The sequence below is a fragment of the Motacilla alba genome, chromosome Z (genome assembly GCF_015832195.1).
Source record: "Motacilla alba alba isolate MOTALB_02 chromosome Z, Motacilla_alba_V1.0_pri, whole genome shotgun sequence".
NCBI classification, from domain to species: domain Eukaryota; kingdom Metazoa; phylum Chordata; class Aves; order Passeriformes; family Motacillidae; genus Motacilla; species Motacilla alba.
This window is the reverse complement of record NC_052046.1, coordinates 74718353-74736657: the sequence shown is the minus strand read 5'-3', so window position 1 is coordinate 74736657 and position 18305 is coordinate 74718353. Positions and strand designations below refer to the sequence as shown.

General features: G+C 51.2%; 1 protein-coding gene across 2 annotated transcripts; it reads left to right on the top strand.

The window, feature by feature from the left end:
- Positions 1-17759, top strand: LOC119696140 (serine/threonine-protein kinase PAK 3-like). 2 transcript variants are annotated; one of them, XM_038125769.1, is made up of 16 exons: positions 1-383; positions 1011-1133; positions 2747-2878; positions 8115-8249; positions 8527-8859; positions 9286-9375; positions 9777-9945; positions 10248-10311; positions 10967-11015; positions 11783-11895; positions 12526-12639; positions 13063-13066; positions 13491-13590; positions 14045-14241; positions 16065-16202; positions 17577-17759. In XM_038125769.1, the coding sequence occupies exons 1-16, from the start codon at positions 216-218 to the stop codon at positions 17664-17666; spliced, it is 2019 nt and encodes a 672-aa protein (XP_037981697.1). In that variant the 5' UTR covers positions 1-215; the 3' UTR covers positions 17667-17759. The 2 variants fall into 2 exon arrangements, with proteins under 2 accessions (XP_037981697.1, XP_037981698.1); XM_038125770.1 differs by lacking the exons at positions 1-383; positions 1011-1133; positions 2747-2878 and adding an exon at positions 5148-6367.
- Positions 17760-18305: the final 546 nt, after the last annotated feature.

The following is an 18305-nucleotide window of genomic DNA, read 5'->3' as shown; positions in this document are numbered from 1 at the left end:
TAAACGAGAATTAGTGCATGCAACTGATTTTAAAAAAAATGTACCTGAAGGAGAGGGTTTTAGAAGCTGTTTTATGGGTTTGGTAGAACAGGAGCATTGAGTGTTAAAAAAGAATTTGCATTTTCTGGATCAAGTTTGTATTCATTTACTGGCTAAACAGGCCAAAGTGTAGGCACAACCAGGAATGTTGTCCTGATCTCTTGCTGGCTGTGGGAATGAAATGTGTCTCCTGGAGGGCTGTTGTGAAAGGGAAAATCATCTCTGTTTGTGTTGACTTGTTCTGTGGGATGCAGCAGCCCAGGCAGTGTTCTCACAGCATTGGTTCATTTCTCCTGCCCACTACAGGTCACGTGAAGCATGTACTCACCCGTGCTGATCCTGAGGTGAGTGAGAAAGGAAGATTTGATGTTGCTGGTGTTTTAGAATTGTAGAGCGAGCTGTGAGCTTGGCCAGGGGCAGTAGAGTGTAGAGGGCCAGTGCTCACCACAAGGGCTGTTTCCCTGCCAAACATCCCCTCATTGCATGCAAGTGCTTTAGACACTGGAGTGGGTGACAATTCCATCCTGTGGGTTTTTGGTCTCCTAGGACAAGAACCCCTGTTCATTTTCTGCTTTTCTAGAAAGCAAAGATGCTTCTGCACAACCTATCCTGCCCGTTTGCTGCACAGGATGGAATTCTGATCCAGTTGTAGTTTTCCATGGCTGCAGCAGCAACAGCAAAGACGTTGCTGTCTCTTCCCTCCTTTGTCGTTTCTGAGCTTTCAAGAAATACAAGCTCCGTTTTGCTGAGAAAAATGGGCATGCTGCTAGCAGCCAGGCAGGAATACTGAATTCATAGCCATGTAGAGTTCTGTTGAACTGGCCCAATTTAATCTGGTTGGAGCAACTCAGAATCCCATTCCTAAGAAAGTTGATGAGTTCTGCATAGAAGATATGACTGTAGATTTGAGGACGAATGAGATTAGAAACAATAGGTAACGACCTCTCCCTCGTGCTTCTCTCTTGCCACAGAGGACAAAACCACCAGCGGTCTCTCCCCCAACTACCTCTGCTCCTGGAGAAGAAGCCAGAGAGCAGCAAGACGATCACAACCATCACACTGTGGTCACAGCAGAGCCTGAATATGCCGAGGCAGTAAGTGCCAGTTGTGGCTGGTGCTGCCTATAGTGCAGGCAGAGCTGCAAGTTTGGGAGCGGCCAGCGCTTGCTGGTGCTGGCTGAGGATGCTGAGTGCTGGAGTGCTGCCAGGAGCTGGCCATTTCCTGCAGGCAGTGCCAGCAGCACATGGCCTTCCAGCTGTGCTGTTGAGGCCCCAAAGGGCTGCTGCCTGTGCTTGAGCATCTGGCTGCTTGGCTCAGGGAAGCTCTGTCTCTGGCCTTCTGCAGCGCTGGGGCCGAGGGCACGCGTGGTAGCGCTGCAGGTGCCAGGCCTTTGTTGGTTTGTTTCCCCTTTTTGGAAAGGTGGCTTTGCCTTGTGCAAGTGCTCTGCAGGTTTCTTGAGTCATTCTGCAGTTCTACAAGGTTTTTTGGGCCAGCTGTCTTTTGGCTTTTGGGAAGCTGCAGGGAGATGATTGTGTTGTCCATGAAGCTGTGGGAGCCCATCCTTGTCCCGTGTGGGCAAAGCAAGGAAGCGCGTAGTTGTGAAGCCTTCTTGTGAGGCCAAAAGCAGCAGGGGCCGGTTTCTCTTGATGCATTTGGTGATGAAGTCTGCAGCTTTGGCAGGTGCCTTGGAGGCTGGAGTGGGGATGAAGCTGCAAGTGCTTGAGCGCTGTCTTGTGTGGCTCAGAAGAGGAAGGAGATCTAGAAATGGGGCATGCTGTCTTTGACGTGCAATGGGCAACTTTGTGGCTGGGCAGCTGCTGGCCAAGAGCAGCTGAAGAAGAGGCAGCCTGTGGGCAGGTGGGCAAGAAGGCCAAGGGCATGGTGGCCTGTGTCAGCAGCAGTGGGGCAGCAGGAGCAGGGCAGGCAGCGTGGCCCTGTGCTGGGCAGCGCTGCGGCCGCAGCTGGAGTGCTGAGTGCAGCTGAGGGCCCCTGGGAAGCAGAAAGCCCTTGAGGGGCTGCAGCGTGTGCAGAGAAGGAGACGGGAGCTGGGCAAGGCTGTGCAGCACCAGCCCAGGGAGGAGGTGCTGAGGGAGCTTCAGCCTGGACAACGGGAGGCTGGTGAGGGACCTTCAGGCAGACTGCCACCAGTCCCTCCATGACAGTGCTCAGCACAAGGGCCGTTTCTTGACCAAAGATGCCCTCAGTGCATGCAAGTGCTTTAGGCACTGGAGTGGGTGACACTTGCATCTTGTGGGTTTTTGGCTTGTGGTTTTGTTGGGAGAGGAAGCCCTGCTCATTTTCTCCTTTGTCCAGCAAGCAAAGATGCTTCTGCACAAGGTTTCCTGCTATTTTGCAGCACCGGATGAGATTGTGATCCCGTTGTCGTTTTCCACGTCTGCAGCAGCAATAGCAAAGGCCTTGCTGTCTCTTTCCTCCTTTGCCATTTCTGAGCTTTCAAGATCTACAAGCTTCATTGGGCAGAGACAGCAACGTTGCTTGCTGCTAGCAGCCAGGGAGGAAGATCAACTTCTTCTGCATCTAGAGTTCTGTTGACTTGGCCCATTGGAATTTGGTCGGTGTGACTTAGAATGCCGTGGCTAGGAAATGTTGTGGTTTCTCCTCAGAAGATGTGGGGCTAGATCTGAAAAGAAAGGAGGTTGTGATTGATAGGTCAGGGCCTGTCCCTCACGCTTCTCTCTTGCCACAGATGACTGGAGCGACAGCCGTCTCTGCCCTGGCTCCCTCTGCTCCTGGAGAAGAAGCCAGCGAGGAGCAAAGGGAGGGAGATGAGCGCAAGGCTCCATCCCTGGTCCCAGCAGAGCCTGAGGATTGCGAGCCAGTAAGTGCCAGTGCTGGCTGGTGCTGCCTTTAGTGCAGGCAGAGCTGCAAGTTTGGGAGCGGCCAGCGCTTGCTGGTGCTGGCTGAGGATGCTGAGTGCTGGAGTGCTGCCAGGAGCTGGCCATTTCCTGCAGGCAGTGCCAGCAGCACATGGCCTTCCAGCTGTGCTGTTGAGGCCCCAAAGGGCTGCTGCCTGTGCTTGAGCATCTGGCTGCTTGGCTCAGGGAAGCTCTGTCTCTGGCCTTCTGCAGCGCTGGGGCCGAGGGCACGCGTGGCAGCGCTGCAGGTGCCAGGCCTTTGTTGGTTTGTTTTCCCTTTTTGGAAAGGTGTCTTTGCCTTGTGCAAGTGCTCTGCAGGTTTCTTGAGTCATTCTGCAGTTCTACAAGGTTTTTTGGGCCTGCTGTCTTTTGGCTTTTGGGAAGCTGCAGGGAGATGATTGTGTTGTCCATGAAGCTGTGGGAGCCCATCCTTGTCCCGTGTGGGCAAAGAAAGGAAGCGCGTAGTTGTGAAGCCTTCTTGTGAGGCCAAAAGCAGCAGGGGCCGGTTTCTCTTGATGCATTTGGTGATGAAGTCTGCAGCTTTGGCAGGTGCCTTGGAGGCTGGAGTGGGGGTGAAGCTGCAAGTGCTTGAGTGCTGTCTTGTGTGGCTCAGAAGAGGAAGGAGATCTAGAAATGGGGCATGCTGTCTTTGACGTGCAATGGGCAACTTTGTGGCTGGGCAGCTGCTGGCCAAGAGCAGCTGAAGAAGAGGCAGCCTGTGGGCAGGTGGGCAAGAAGGCCAAGGGCATGGTGGCCTGTGTCAGCAGCAGTGGGGCAGCAGGAGCAGGGCAGGCAGTGTGGCCCTGTGCTGGGCAGCGCTGCGGCCGCAGCTGGAGTGCTGAGTGCAGCTGAGGGCCCCTGGGAAGCAGAAAGCCCTTGAGGGGCTGCAGCGTGTGCAGAGAAGGACACGGGAGCTGGGCAAGGCTGTGCAGCACCAGCCCAGGGAGGAGGTGCTGAGGGAGCTTCAGCCTGGACAACGAGAGGCTGCTGAGGGACCTTCAGGCAGACTGCCACCAGTCCCTCCATGACAGTGCTCAGCACAAGGGCCGTTTCTTGACCAAAGATGCCCTCAGTGCATGCAAGTGCTTTAGGCACTGGAGTGGGTGACACTTGCATCTTGTGGGTTTTTGGCTTGTGGTTTTGTTGGGAGAGGAAGCCCTGCTCATTTTCTCCTTTGTCCAGCAAGCAAAGATGCTTCTGCACAAGGTTTCCTGCTGTTTTGCAGCACCGGATGAGATTGTGATCCCGTTGTCGTTTTCCACGTCTGCAGCAGCAATAGCAAAGGCCTTGCTGTCTCTTTCCTCCTTTGCCATTTCTGAGCTTTCAAGATCTACAAGCTTCATTTGGCAGAGACAGCAACGTTGCTTGCTGCTAGCAGCCAGGGAGGAAGATCAACTTCATCTGCATCTAGAGTTCTGTTGACTTGGCCCATTTGAATTTGGTCGGTGTGACTTAGAATGCCGTGGCTAGGAAATGTTGTGGTTTCTCCTCAGAAGATGTGGGGCTAGATGTGAAAAGAAAGGAGGCTGTGAATGATAGGTCAGGGCCTGTCCCTCACGCTTCTCTCTTGCCACAGATGACTGGAGCGACAGCCGTCTCTGCCCTGGCTCCCTCTGCTCCTGGAGAAGAAGCCAGCGAGGAGCAAATGGAGGGAGATGAGCGCAAGGCTCTATCACTGGTCCCAGCAGAGCCTGAGGATTGCGAGCCAGTAAGTGCCAGTGCTGGCTGGTGCTGCCTTTAGTGCAGGCCGAGCTGCAAGTTTGGGAGCGGCCAGCGCTTGCTGGTGCTGGCTGAGGATGCTGAGTGCTGGAGTGCTGCCAGGAGCTGGCCATTTCCTGCAGGCAGTGCCAGCAGCACATGGCCTTCCAGCTGTGCTGTTGAGGCCCCAAAGGGCTGCTGCCTGTGCTTGAGCATCTGGCTGCTTGGCTCAGGGAAGCTCTGTCTCTGGCCTTCTGCAGCGCTGGGGCCGAGGGCACGCGTGGTAGCGCTGGAGGTGCCAGGCCTTTGTTGGTTTGTTTTCCCTTTTTGGAAAGGTGTCTTTGCCTTGTGCAAGTGCTCTGCAGGTTTCTTGAGTCATTCTGCAGTTCTACAAGGTTTTTGGGCCTGCTGTCTTTTGGCTTTTGGGAAGCTGCAGGGAGATGATTGTGTTGTCCATGAAGCTGTGGGAGCCCATCGTTGTCCCGTGTGGGCAAAGAAAGGAAGTGCGTAGTTGTGAAGCCTTCTTGTGAGGCCAAAAGCAGCAGGGGCCGGTTTCTCTTGATGCATTTGGTGATGAAGTCTGCAGCTTTGGCAGGTGCCTTGGAGGCTGGAGTGGGGGTGAAGCTGCAAGTGCTTGAGCGCTGTCTTGTGTGGCTCAGAAGAGGAAGGAGATCTAGAAATGGGGCATGCTGTCTTTGACGTGCATTGGGCAACTTTGTGGCTGGGCAGCTGCTGGCCAAGAGCAGCTGAAGAAGAGGCAGCCTGTGGGCAGGTGGGCAAGAAGGCCAAGGGCATGGTGGCCTGTGTCAGCAGCAGTGGGGCAGCAGGAGCAGGGCAGGCAGCGTGGCCCTGTGCTGGGCAGCGCTGCGGCCGCAGCTGGAGTGCTGAGTGCAGCTGAGGGCCCCTGGGAAGCAGAAAGCCCTTGAGGGGCTGCAGCGTGTGCAGAGAAGGAGACGGGAGCTGGGCAAGGCTGTGCAGCACCAGCCCAGGGAGGAGGTGCTGAGGGAGCTTCAGCCTGGACAACGAGAGGCTGGTGAGGGACCTTCAGGCAGACTGCCACCAGTCCCTCCATGACAGTGCTCAGCACAAGGGCCGTTTCTTGACCAAAGATGCCCTCAGTGCATGCAAGTGCTTTAGGCACTGGAGTGGGTGACACTTGCATCTTGTGGGTTTTTGGCTTGTGGTTTTGTTGGGAGAGGAAGCCCTGCTCCTTTTCTCCTTTCTCCAGCAAGCAAAGATGCTTCTGCACAAGGTTTCCTGCTGTTTTGCAGCACCGGATGAGATTGTGATCCCGTTGTCGTTTTCCACGTCTGCAGCAGCAATAGCAAAGGCCTTGCTGTCTCTTTCGTCCTTTGCCATTTCTGAGCTTTCAAGATCTACAAGCTTCATTTGGCAGAGACAGCAACGTTGCTTGCTGCTAGCAGCCAGGGAGGAAGATCAACTTCTTCTGCATCTAGAGTTCTGTTGACTTGGCCCATTGGAATTTGGTCGGTGTGACTTAGAATGCCGTGGCTAGGAAATGTTGTGGTTTCTCCTCAGAAGATGTGGGGCTAGATCTGAAAAGAAAGGAGGTTGTGATTGATAGGTCAGGGCCTGTCCCTCACGCTTCTCTCTTGCCACAGATGACTGGAGCAACAGCCGTCTCTGCCCTGGCTCCCTCTGCTCCTGGAGAAGAAGCCAGCGAGGAGCAAATGGAGGGAGATGAGCGCAAGCCTCCATCCCTGGTCCCAGCAGAGCCTGAGGATTGCGAGCCAGTAAGTGCCAGTGCTGGCTGGTGCTGCCTTTAGTGCAGGCAGAGCTGCAAGTTTGGAAGCGCTTGCTGGTGCTGGCTGAGGATGCTGAGTGCTGGAGTGCTGCCAGGAGCTGGCCATTTCCTGCAGGCAGTGCCAGCAGCACATGGCCTTTCAGCTGTGCTGTTGAGGCCCCAAAGGGCTGCTGCCTGTGCTTGAGCATCTGGCTGCTTGGCTCAGGGAAGCTCTGTCTCTGGCCTTCTGCAGCGCTGGGGCCGAGGGCACGCGTGGTAGCGCTGCAGGTGCCAGGCCTTTGTTGGTTTGTTTTCCCTTTTGGAAAGGTGTCTTTGCCTTGTGCAAGTGCTCTGCAGGTTTCTTGAGTCATTCTGCAGTTCTACAAGGTTTTTTGGGCCAGCTGTCTTTTGTGTTTTGGAAGCTGAAGGAGATGATTTTGTTCATTGTGTTCCATTTTTCTTGCTCTTTTCCAGCACTAGTAAAAATTCTGGCGTAATGTTACTTTACAAGTTGGCAGTTCTTAATGATGCAGTATTTTTGCATGTTAATACAGAGTTTGTGGTTCTGGCCGTCGTGTAGGAGGAACTTTTCTTGGGCTCAGCTAGTCACTAGGGCATTGTGCTTCACGTTCATGTTAACAGGATCTCTGTCGTTTTGCAGCGCATGGAACCAGTTTTTCTTGTTTTTTGGAAGTGAGCAGGAAATCAATGCCCTTCCTTTCCAGCTGATCAGAGGAGCTGGGAGGGGGCTGGGCTGAATTTCTGGTTACAGCCCTTTAGCACCATCACTGTGTTGGAATCCAAGAGAAGAACTTGTCCGAGCACAAATGCACAAAGAGTGCAGTTCCCAGTGCAATGCTCTGGGGTCTGATCACATTCCATAAGGACCTACACGCTCTAGATTCCCCAAGAGTGGGGTTTATTGAAGCAACAGGAGAGCAAATTCAGGATTGCTGATGATTGGTGCACTGCTACCGAGTGTTGATGTGTGTAGCAACAGAAAGGACAGTAAAGAGAGAGTCTAAGAGTGAGATCTATCTGTCTACCTGTCTATCTATCTATCTATCTATCTATCTATCTATCTATCTATGTAACTTTTACAGAATTGAATCTTCCTGGCTCTGGTCCAAAGCAGTTGGAGGTGCAAAGCTCACCTAAGGCCTCCCTTTCAGGAGAGGATTAGAGACATGTTCCATTGACTGATTCTGAGCAGGCAGAGATGTTTCCCCCTCCAGATATGGTGTTTTTTTCCCCTCAGAGCTGTTTTCTTCCTCCAGCCTCTTCTTCCCTCAAGCCCCCAGTTAATTCCTACATTTTCTGCCTGTCCTAGAGAGGTGGAAGAATTCCACGTTTTAGGTGGTGAAGAGAATTCCAGAAGTGTCTCTCACAAGGGGTGAGCTCACCCAGGAAGCCACCTGCAGAGCCAGGATGGAGCTGTGGGACAGGGCTGGGTGTCAGTCACTACTGAAAGACAAACAGGACATGGCAGAAGCAGAGGGAGGCCCTCACCAGACCCTTGAGAAATGCCACACCTTCCCTGTCAGCTGCCTGAGAGACTGTTGGAGCTTTGGTGCCAGATGGAGCCTGATTGTAGTGCCAGGGTCACTTTGGAATCTGTGCCTCCCCTCGGGCAGAGAATGGCCCAGCAGAGCAGCAGCACAGTGCTTTGGGAACGTGTGGGCCCATCAGTCTTTGAGTCTTGGCCCACAAATGTCATATGGGAAGTGGAAACCCATCTTCTCTTGCTTTCTGTGCAGGTCCTTCTAGAGAAAGAGCAGGAGCAGGTTGCTTCATCAGAGATGCCATGCCAGACTCTGGGAGAGCTGTTCCCAGCCCGAGAGCAGGAAGAGCAGCTCAGGCAGCAGGAGGAAGAGCCCCAGGAGAATGGCCAGGTAAGCCTGACTCGCCAGGGGACAGAGGGAAGGGCAGGAAGAGGGATATTAAACAGAGCTCTTGGGACTGAGGAGGCCAGGAGTGCCACAGGCACTGAAAGCACAGAGCCCTGGGATCTGCAGAGATCAGCACTGCGATAGGAGGTTTGCACTGGAAGCAGAGGTGGGTAGGGAAGCAGAAAGAAATGGCTGAAGAAATGGGATTTTGAGGCTGCAAGAGGAAAAAGCTGAGCCTGAAGGCAGCTCCCAGTCACTTGCTCTGCATTTGTGTGTACAGGACACCAAGGCAGAGCCACAAGCAGAGCTGCCTGAAGCTCAGAGTGCCATCATGGCAGTGAAGAGGAGGAACAAGGACGACATGAGAGGAATTCAAGAGGAGAATCTCCATCAGCACAGAGGCGATCAACAAAACCAGGTGAGTGAAAGAGTGGCAGCCACTCCACTCATGAAACATCCCTTCTGTTGTTTTTTAGAGACCATGAAGGAATACATGGACGCAGAGCTTCAGAAAGTTCATGCTAGGATGGACGCAAGGGAGAAGAGGCTGGGGGAAGAAATGAAAATCATTGGAGAGAAAGTTAATCAGCTCGCTCAGGCTCTACAAAAGCAAGTGAGTGGAAGAGGGATGCAGCCACTGCAGTCACCAAACTGGTGCTTTCTGCCCTTCCTGCCTTTCCACTGCAGAGCAGCAGGGAGTGGGGCAATGCCTCTGAGTGCCATCCTGCTGGAGTGTGTGTCACAGTCACTGGGAAGGACATTTCCTGCTGTGCTGAATCTCAGCTGCTGACCTGGACAGTGGCACTTGTCCTTTGGCCTTTTGGCCAGCTGTCATCCAAATTGATTCCTGCTGGCCTGTTCCTGCTCTGCCTGTTTCTTCAGGTGTTTTTACAGGGAAACATGGTGACGCAGATGGAGGATTGAAACGAGCTGTCTGTATCCCCTGTCAATCTGTTCTTTCCCTTTCCTCACAGTCAGTGACTCTTGGCTGACAGGGACAAGCTGTAGTCTCTGACTGCTTTGTTCTGTTTGATTTGAGGTGCAAGTGTTGACACCTTACCAGCCAGCCTGTGAAGACTACCAGCGAGCGTCTGGCAAGGAAGAGCCCCAAGTTTGGCGTGAGGCACAGGTACCATCCCCACCAGAAGTGCTACAGGTTAAGCATGACCTGAAGATGGTGCAAGAAAAGGGGGCACAGTGGGAGGAGGCAGAACATTTGAGCAAGGAGCTACAAGTGTGTCTGCAGCCCCTGGAGGGGGAAAGGAATCCTTGAGAGGAAGTGGAATGGTCATTGTGGCAGTCATCTTTCTGAAAATCCATGAAAACCAAACATGAATCTGCCCATGAACCCGAGTAGAAGTAGCCTTTGGTTTTGACCCATCCACTTTGAGAAGTGGACATCCAAGTAATCCATTTTAAGAGCCCTGCATGTGGCTGACAGCACCTTCCTAAGGGCTTGCATTTCAGAAAGGGCTCTCAGGGTAATGTCTGCCAGCCACCTTTGTGACATGAACTCATTTCTTGTCCCAGATCTACACGGGCTCTGTCACCAAGCCTGCTGCAGCAGCAGCAGCATTGTCTAAAGGAGCCTTTGCTCCCCGACCTGAGAAGTGGAGCCAGGGCAGTTTGCTCACCTCCCGTGCTGACCCAGCTGCTGCTCAGCGGCAGGAGATCGAGGGTGACTCCCTGGAGCTGCTGAGTACGTCTGCTGTGTTTCTTGTCTGTGTGTATTGTGTGCACGTGTCAGCACAGCCGTACCAAATGTTTTTCCTCAGTCTGGTGGCACAGGGACATTTAGGACTCCCTACAGGAACTGCTGTAGAAAATCAGTCTCTGTGCTGGCCACCTGTGCTGCAGAGCTGTCTGCCTGGTTGTTGTTGTTGTTGTTAGCCAGCTGACCACAAAGGGTTCAGAGCCCCAGACAGTGGGGCTGCCTTTTGTATCTCCTGGAAGCTGGGATCTCTGCTTTAAAGTCAGCATCTTGTATTTTGTTTCCCTCAGAGAGAATAGTTAACAACAAAAATCCCACGATGAAATACACTGAACTGGCAAATATTGGCAGTGGGTGAGTTCAACTGCAGTTACTTCTACATAACCATGGGCCAGGTGTTCTTCTGATGGAATATCTATCCAGTGTGAAGTAAGGCAAGCTGCAAACATGTTGAGACCCTGGGGATAGATTGTCCCATCTCTCAGTGCTGCTCAGAATTTGTGAGTGGGCTCAGAAAGCATTGTCAGAGGCATCTCCATGCTGCCTGCATCAAGGAACAGGACCTGGAAGGTCTCCTTGTCTCTCAAGAGTGTTAATTTCCTTAGCATTTTTGTATATCTCTAAATCATACAGCCACACTAATAAAAGGGGAAGAAACTTGCTTGCCTAAAAGAGCTGATAGCTGTCAGATAAAGTTCTCGGAGCATTTCTTTCCAAAAGTTTGCTGAAGGAAATACTTTGTGGTCAGGATAGAAACTGCACAGTTTAGAAACTGAAACCCGAGATGAAAGAAGAAGCTCTGTTTTTGAGCTGAGGCAGTAAACCCCAGTGCTTCAGGAACAGGCCCAGGCCCATGCCCTTGAGAGGAAAATGCATCATTTGCCTTCTGGCAGAGCCCTCCTGCATCCTGCAGGTTTTTGGCATTTACAGCAGAGATCTCCTGGGTGGGCTGGCTTGCACTGCAAGATCTAAATGGCTTCTCCTTTCTTTGCTGCTCTTTTGTTTCTAGGACTTTTGGAGAAGTGGTCAGAGCACTTACCAATGCCACAGGAAAAGAGGTGAATGTCAACAGCCCCCTCAGACCCTGCTGCACTCCAGGCCTTTCCTCTCTGGTGTGAGCTGTGGCTGGAGCTTTGGGCAGAGCTGTGCTGAAAAGGCACAAGAAGCACAGAGTGGTACCAGCATGCAAACACATTTGGGACAGACTTTGTCCTCCTCAGCTGCCGGAAGGAAGGCACGGAGGGCAGCGCTTCCTTGCAGAGAAGGACGTGCTCACTCGCTCTCCATTGCTCACACAAAGGTGGTGCCTTAGAGCACCTCCCTGCTCTTTGGGGCTACAGAGTCCTGAATTCTCATTTCTGGCTGCCAGCAAACACATCTGAAAGTTCCTGGTAGTTCCTTAGCCACCTGCAGTGCTGCACTTGGGAACTGCACCTAGGGAGAGATCTGCAAGGCGTCCCTAAAAGCCCTAAACCCTGCCCATAGCCCTTGCAAGATGTATCCACAGAGTATTAAGGCATGGATTACTTCTTCTGAATCCCAAACAAAGCAGCAGAGAGTGTGCTTGGAAGTTGGGGGCTGATAGTTGACACCCCACTGTTACCAAGTGGACAAGGCAAAACATCAGTGGCCATGTGTCCTGTAACTGCCCCCCAAGGCAGCAGAGAAATGGGCTGTTGGAATGTCAGTTCCTAATTCCTGCAGTGCCTAATCACAAGGCCGTTGGGCACAGCTCAGCTGTGTCATTGCAAAATCACTCGCTGCATGTGTGTTGTGGTCTCATGCCACCAACTTCTCAAGTTACTGATCTTCCATGTCATTTTAGGTGGCCATAAAGAAAATAAACCTTCAAGCACTGAGGAAGAAGCAGCTAAGAGTCAATGAACTCATGGTCATGAACATGAATGAGAATCCCAACCTGGTCAACTATTTAGACGGGTGAGTTGTTGTGAATGTTTGTTCACATATTGCAAAGGTGCAAGGTAAAAGCCCACTTTGGTTACTGGCAGAAAACAGAGCTGAAATTATTGGTTAAATATTATTGCTCTTTTCACCTCCAGTGGATGGGAAGAAAGTGCATCTTGTCTGCATGAGTCTTCCCTGGCACACATAGTTTGAAAATTATTCAAAAACCTGGATCAGTCATATACAGGCTAAATCAACAGCCTGTCAGTTCACAGCCACCACTTTGTTTTGGGGCTTGATTCTTTTCAAGTGTCGTCTTACGTCCGGGTAAACTAACATGGATTTCCCTTGGATTCCGTCCACTCTTTTCCATTGCTTTGCATGCTGGGAAGACAAGCACTCATTTCCAGAAACACACAGTGTGACAGGTTTTTAATCTGTTATTAAACTGCATTTTTTACTTGCTGGCTATTTAAGACATCTCCTTTTTCACAGCTGTGCCTTTCTTCTTGAGACTGCACAGATTGCAAACAATGCACAGCTGAAAGGGAATGTCAGATCCTTTGATCCTGGCCTTGTCACAAAGGGACCTGGAAACAAGAATCAGTCAAGGAAACAACCTAGCCATGCATGTTCATCTCCATGCTCATTTCCTTCTTTCAGCTACTTTGTGGATGAGCAATTCTGGCTCGTGATGGAGTACATGGATGGAGGCACTCTGAGCGATGTCATCAGCAGGACTTACCTGTCTGAAGATGAGACGGCAGCCATCAGTCGGTGGAGGGGGTTCAAGCAATCCCATCTGTGTTCCAAGGCCTTGGCCAGGATTGTCTGGCAAACAGGGGCTCAGACCTGGAGTGATGTCCTGTGCCAAGCTTTGTTTCTGTGTTGCTGGTATGCTATGGGCAAGCAAAAGCATCTCAAGTGAAAGGCCTGCCAGTGTCCCTGCACTCACTGTACTCAGTTCTTGTACTCTTACCTCCTGCTGTTGTGTTCTCGCTCTGCCTCTTGTATTTGTATTTGCTGTTCTCCACCTTGCCTCTCTAAACATTGATCTCAAGCCTGTCTTCACCACATTCCTTGCCTGTAAAAGCAAAGGTGCTGGTGGCAGGATTTGAAACAAGCAACAAAGAGAGACTCATTGCTCACAGTCCTCAGCTGAAAAGGATAGTAGTGCAGCCAAAATGCTCTTTGCTTCAGGGAGGTGACTGATGTGATACTTCCAAGCCTGTGCTGAGGCCAGCAAGAAAACCTTTGTCATGCAGCCTCCCACTCAAAAGTGATCCCCATCGCACCAAGGGAGGGACCTTTTCTTTCTTGGCAAAACCTCTCATTTGTCTTCTGCATGGAGAAAGCACACCCTCTGCAGCAGCAGTCATCCTGGCTGGTTTGCAGGGGACAGTCTACAACAGCAGGTGCTGCTGCTCTTTCAAAAGCTGACATGCCTTTCCTCAGAAAGGTCCTGCTCTGCAAGGCTTGGAGCAGCAAGCTCTTCCTCTCAGTGGCGCTGTGTTCTGCCATTACTCTCCATTCCCTGGGGAAAGGGAATCTTTTAGAGCTGTTTCCTTTCTTGTGCAATGAAATCACATCACTAATTTTTGCCCTCCTCTTTCCGTTTTCTCTCTCAGTGCCTGCGGGGACTCAATTTTCTTCACTCAAACCACGTGATCCACCAAGATGTGAAGAGCGAGAACATCCTTCTCAGAACCGACGGCTCTGTCAAGCTGGGTCAGTATATTCTTGGTCAGGTGCAGCGTTCCAGGCATGTGGGCTGGGGGGCTGCTTTGAGTGGCTGCCAGCAGCTCCCCAAAAATGGTGCTGGTGGCAGTGCAGGGACACCCGCTGTGAGCTGAGGACACGGTTGCAATATGCACAGAGGTATGACAAGGAACCACAAGCAGTCTAGAGTGGCGTTGCTCTCTGTGTGTGTCCCTTCCAGGGGGAGGGAGCTACAATCTAAAGCTTCAGGGGAATAAAGGCCACTGCTGTGAGCAGCGTTAAAGAACCTGGGTTTTTTTCGAAGTGGCCAGTTCCATTCTTCCTTGGCTAAAGCCCCAAGGAAATTAAGCGTGGACAGTTGTCCAGGAGATTCAACAGCACATTCTTAGACTGAGAGTGGGGAATTCTTTTGCTTGGTTTCCTAATTGGAGCTGGCTGTCATGGTTTGTTGTTTTCTCCACAGCTGACTTTGGCCTCTTTGCTCAGCTCAGGCCTGAGCAGAGCAGACGGAGCTCCGTGGCCAGCACTTCTGGGTGGATGGCGCCTGAAGTGGTGACAGGTCAACCATATGGCCCCAAAGTGGACATATGGTCTTTTGGAATCGTGGGCATCCAGATGGTGGAACGAGAAGTTCCTTACAAGAATGCAAGCCCTGTTTTGGTAAGGTGCAAATCCTCACTGATCCCGCTGTTTTTCTCACCTGTCCCATGTTCTGTGTTCCCCTGGACAAAATCCCATTGCCATCTGCTGGCACCACTTCCACCAAGGTCCCCTTCTAAAAATGTCCCTGCAGCACATCAGCATCTGCTGTAGATTTGGTTGCATCAGAAGGAAAGTGGCAGTTCAGAAACCTAACCAGTTCAGAAACCTGCCATTTTGGCCTCCAGCCATGCCTGACATTTCTCATTTGCTTTTTAAACCCTGTTGGAGCTCTGTTTCTGAAGGACAAGAATTTTTCAGTGGAACGGTTGGATGTGTGAGAAATATCCTTCAAAATGGAGGTTGAGTCTTCCCAGTTGCAGTTTTATAGAAAAAGAAAAAGGGAAAAAGAAACAACCACCAAAGCAATGCCCAAGTAGTTCTGCTTTCTTTTTCCTTTTTTAACCACAGCACATCAATTCTCCTCCATACTGTAGCATCTTTTCCAAATCCTGTGGGTCTTTGAAACTTTCAGGCTTTCAAGTCATCTGTACATTGTTCAGTCCTGTGTCTGGGTGGCCTGGAGAAGTTTAGGATGTGTTTTTCTCCGACTGCAGTTAGAATTGTATGCCAAACCCTTGGCTATTTCTTGGTACTTTACCAAATTGAGCAGCTTGCAGCCAGGTGCCTGGGCTGGGCTCCAAGGTGGGCAGTTGACACTGGTGCTGTGTTTCTTTGCCACAGGAGCAGGGCCATCCCTGGCCTGCACAGCTCTAATGACAGTGAGGACTCCAGCTCCCCACCATGGCCAGTGGCTGAGCACAGCTGCAGAGGGACAGGATCAAACCCTCTGGGTGACCTCTGCTGGTGTGGGAAAAGGAAAGCAAGCTGCCATAATAATTCAAACTCAAGGGCAGTGTGTTTGCTGCTTTAGACTTGGACATTTTCCTCGGGGTTGAAGAGGATAATGACAAAGTCTCTTTGGTCACCATCTCTTTCAGTGCCACCAGCACAGAGCTGTTAGTATTGGCATGGGCATTTTTATGGAGACCAGGCTGCAGCCTGCGTTCATGGAGATCCTGCCAAGCCTCCCATTTCTTACCCGACACTTTCCACAATGGGCACACCATTAATGCATTGATTTGAGTATTCAAATGAGCAGAGGGTGACCATAGGCATGGCACCACTTCTGAATTGACCATGGAAAGGTTTCCATTTGCCCCATAAAGAAGCTGAAACTTGCAGCTGAGAGACAGAGCTACAGGTGGCTGCTGTGTGCCCAAGCAGGCACTTTCATCTCAATATATTTGTGCATGCATCTTAAAGTGCCTGTGTTGAAAATGAGATTCCCAATGTTTGTTTCCTTACCTGAGGAATACCTGGTGGATTTCCTTTCTTTCCTTCCACTTACCACTGTTTTCTAGAAGAGGACAAGAAGCTCGATTTCTTTTATGGCAGTTGTGCTTCAGGGAGCAAGAAGCACTGCAGGAATTCCTTTCATGTACTAATCCTTGGAAATAGTACAGTTAGTATAGCAAAGTCCCTCTTCCAGAAAGCCTGTCATCCTGGGGTGAATCCTCAGGGAAGGACATTCGCATTGCTGATGTAGTTCCCTCTAACTAGGTCAGTCCATGAAATCAGCTGCCAGGGCAAGATGTGCAGAATGTTGGAAAAGCTGTGGCTGCATCGGGGTTTGGGTTTTTGGTTGCTAAAGGAAAGTCATCTCTGGGTCTCTGCCAGGGCAGCAACTGCCACTGCAGAGTGCAGCTTAAACACTGGGATCTGGGAGAGCAGTTTGAGTTGGGAAAGAAGCAGGTGGAGCCTCATGTTTCCTTTTTCTGCAGGTTAAAATCCTGACAGCCAGAGGGGAGAGACCACAGCTGCGGCAGCCCAACCGATTCTCGCCTTCCCTGTGTGACTTCCTGAGCTGCTGCCTGCAGAGAGACGAGACGCGGCGCTGGTCTGCCGAGGAACTGCTGAAGGTAAAATGCAAAGGGGCTGCAGGTGAAACAGGCTCTGAGGGATGGGCTCCTCCTCCACTCAAGTCCAAGGCATCAGATGAGCCCCCTTCCTCCTCACCTCCACTCTTGGTGCTCTTCAAATGAAAATGCTGAGGAATCCTAGGCTGGGCTGGGCTGGCAGGGCCCTGTAAAGGTCATCTGGGGCAAGTGTCCTGCAATGAGCAAGAACATGTTTAAAGAGATTAGACTGCTCAGAGCCCTTTCCCACCTGACCTGGAATGGTTGCAGGGACAGCTTGTAGTTCTTGGGGCAACCTGTGCCAGGGTGGCACCATGCTCCGAGTAAACAAGTTCTGCCTTAGACCTACTCTGACTTGATCCCCATTGTGTTTAAAATATTCGCCCACATCCTATTGTAACTGTTAAAAAAGGTGTCCCCCACTTTCTTCCAAGCCACTCTGAAGTCTTGCAAAGTGGCAAGAAAGTCTCCCTGGGGCCTGTTCTTCACAAAACTGAAGAACTCCACCTCTCTCCTCATTTCCTGAGAGGACAGGTGCTCTGTTTTCTGGCTGCTTCTGTCGCCCTGTTTTGTAATTTGGTGGGGTGTTCCATTTTATCTAATGGCAAAAGAACTGAAGTAGAGCAATGCAGGGTACAGAGACATGAAAGAGTGCTGGAGGAGCCCAAGGAAGCCAGTCCCGGCCGAGCGATCAGAGATTTGGCTGTGGGCAGGAGGGGCTGTGGGGGGCTCCCTGGGAGCCCCTGAGGGGCCCTGGTTTGTGCCCCCCAGCCCACCCTGAGGAGTTGCTGGCACGCAGACAGGGACAGCTGAGAGGGGCTTGTGCCAGCCCCGTCTGCTGCCTGGCACGCTCAAGCAGACAGGGAGCTGCGCCAGGGTTACTGCCAGCTTGTGTGGCAGAGAGGCAACTGCAGCACCCAGTGCCCCTGGGCTGGCCCTGCTGGGAAGGAAGGGGCCATCCAGCACAGGAGGGGCAGGGCATGCAAAGGCAGACACTGCTCTGTCTCCCTCTGGAAATCAGCACAGTGCCTGCCTTTCAAAGGCAGGGACCTGTGGGAGTCATTGCAGCTTCCTGAAAGGAGGAAATCTCAGGGACAGAAAGCACCATTTCTAGAGCACTGGCAGGGCAAAAAGATGAAGAAACCAGAATCAACAGATGAATGGGATTCTGGGCCAGGTTTGCCTGTGATGGCAAGGTCCTGCACATGATGATTGAGGAGCAGATGGTCCCATTGTTCCTCTTTCTAAATCTGAGAACCAGAGGAATCCTCATGGAGCCTGTGAAGCACTGAGCTTGGAAAGTCATGGCTCATTGGGTTTTGTTGTTTTGTTTCTTTTCCTTTGGACAGCATCCATTTGTAACTTCAGCCAAGCCAGCATCCATCCTGGCACCAGTCATCAACTTCGTCAAGAAGGAGAAGAAGAAGCAGGAGAGAAGAATCTAGCAATCAAGATTTATCTTCATGAGAAACTTAGAGTAGGATTCTAGTGTAGGACTCTAGAATAGGATTGTTGAGTAGTTTTGGTTTATAGAGTAGGTTTATAGTATAGATTTGTAGAGTAGGATTGTTATTAAATAAAGTTTATAAAACATCAACTCATTTGGAAGATTCCTCTCCTTCTGACCCCTTTAAGAAAGCTCAGCATTTTCTTCTTGTGAGAAACAGCTACTCACTTTTCCTAGTTTAGGAAGGTTTATTAAACCTTATCAAAAATACAACAGAAGACTGAATAAAGAAAAAAGGTTATGGTGCTGGGAGCAAAAGATTTTCCCCGCCATGTGCTCAGCCCCCCTCACAATGGAGGTTTTCCCTTTTTAACCCTTTAAGCCCTCCAAAGTTCTCTCCATCAAGCCCTTCTTCCCTGTCCAGTGGTGGAGATCTCTTCTCCAAATCCTGATTGCCGGTCAGATGTCACCAGTGACAAGCCAGCCCTCCCAGATGTCCCAACTCCAGCTGTCCCTTGATAACCACGCCAGGGGGTACAACATAGGTTTTACAGATTTATAGTTTTCTTCACCTATATGCATCATATTTGTCTATTAATTGTGACAGTCAATCATTGCATGACTCACCTGTCACATCCTGAATTACCAGCTGTTTTTTA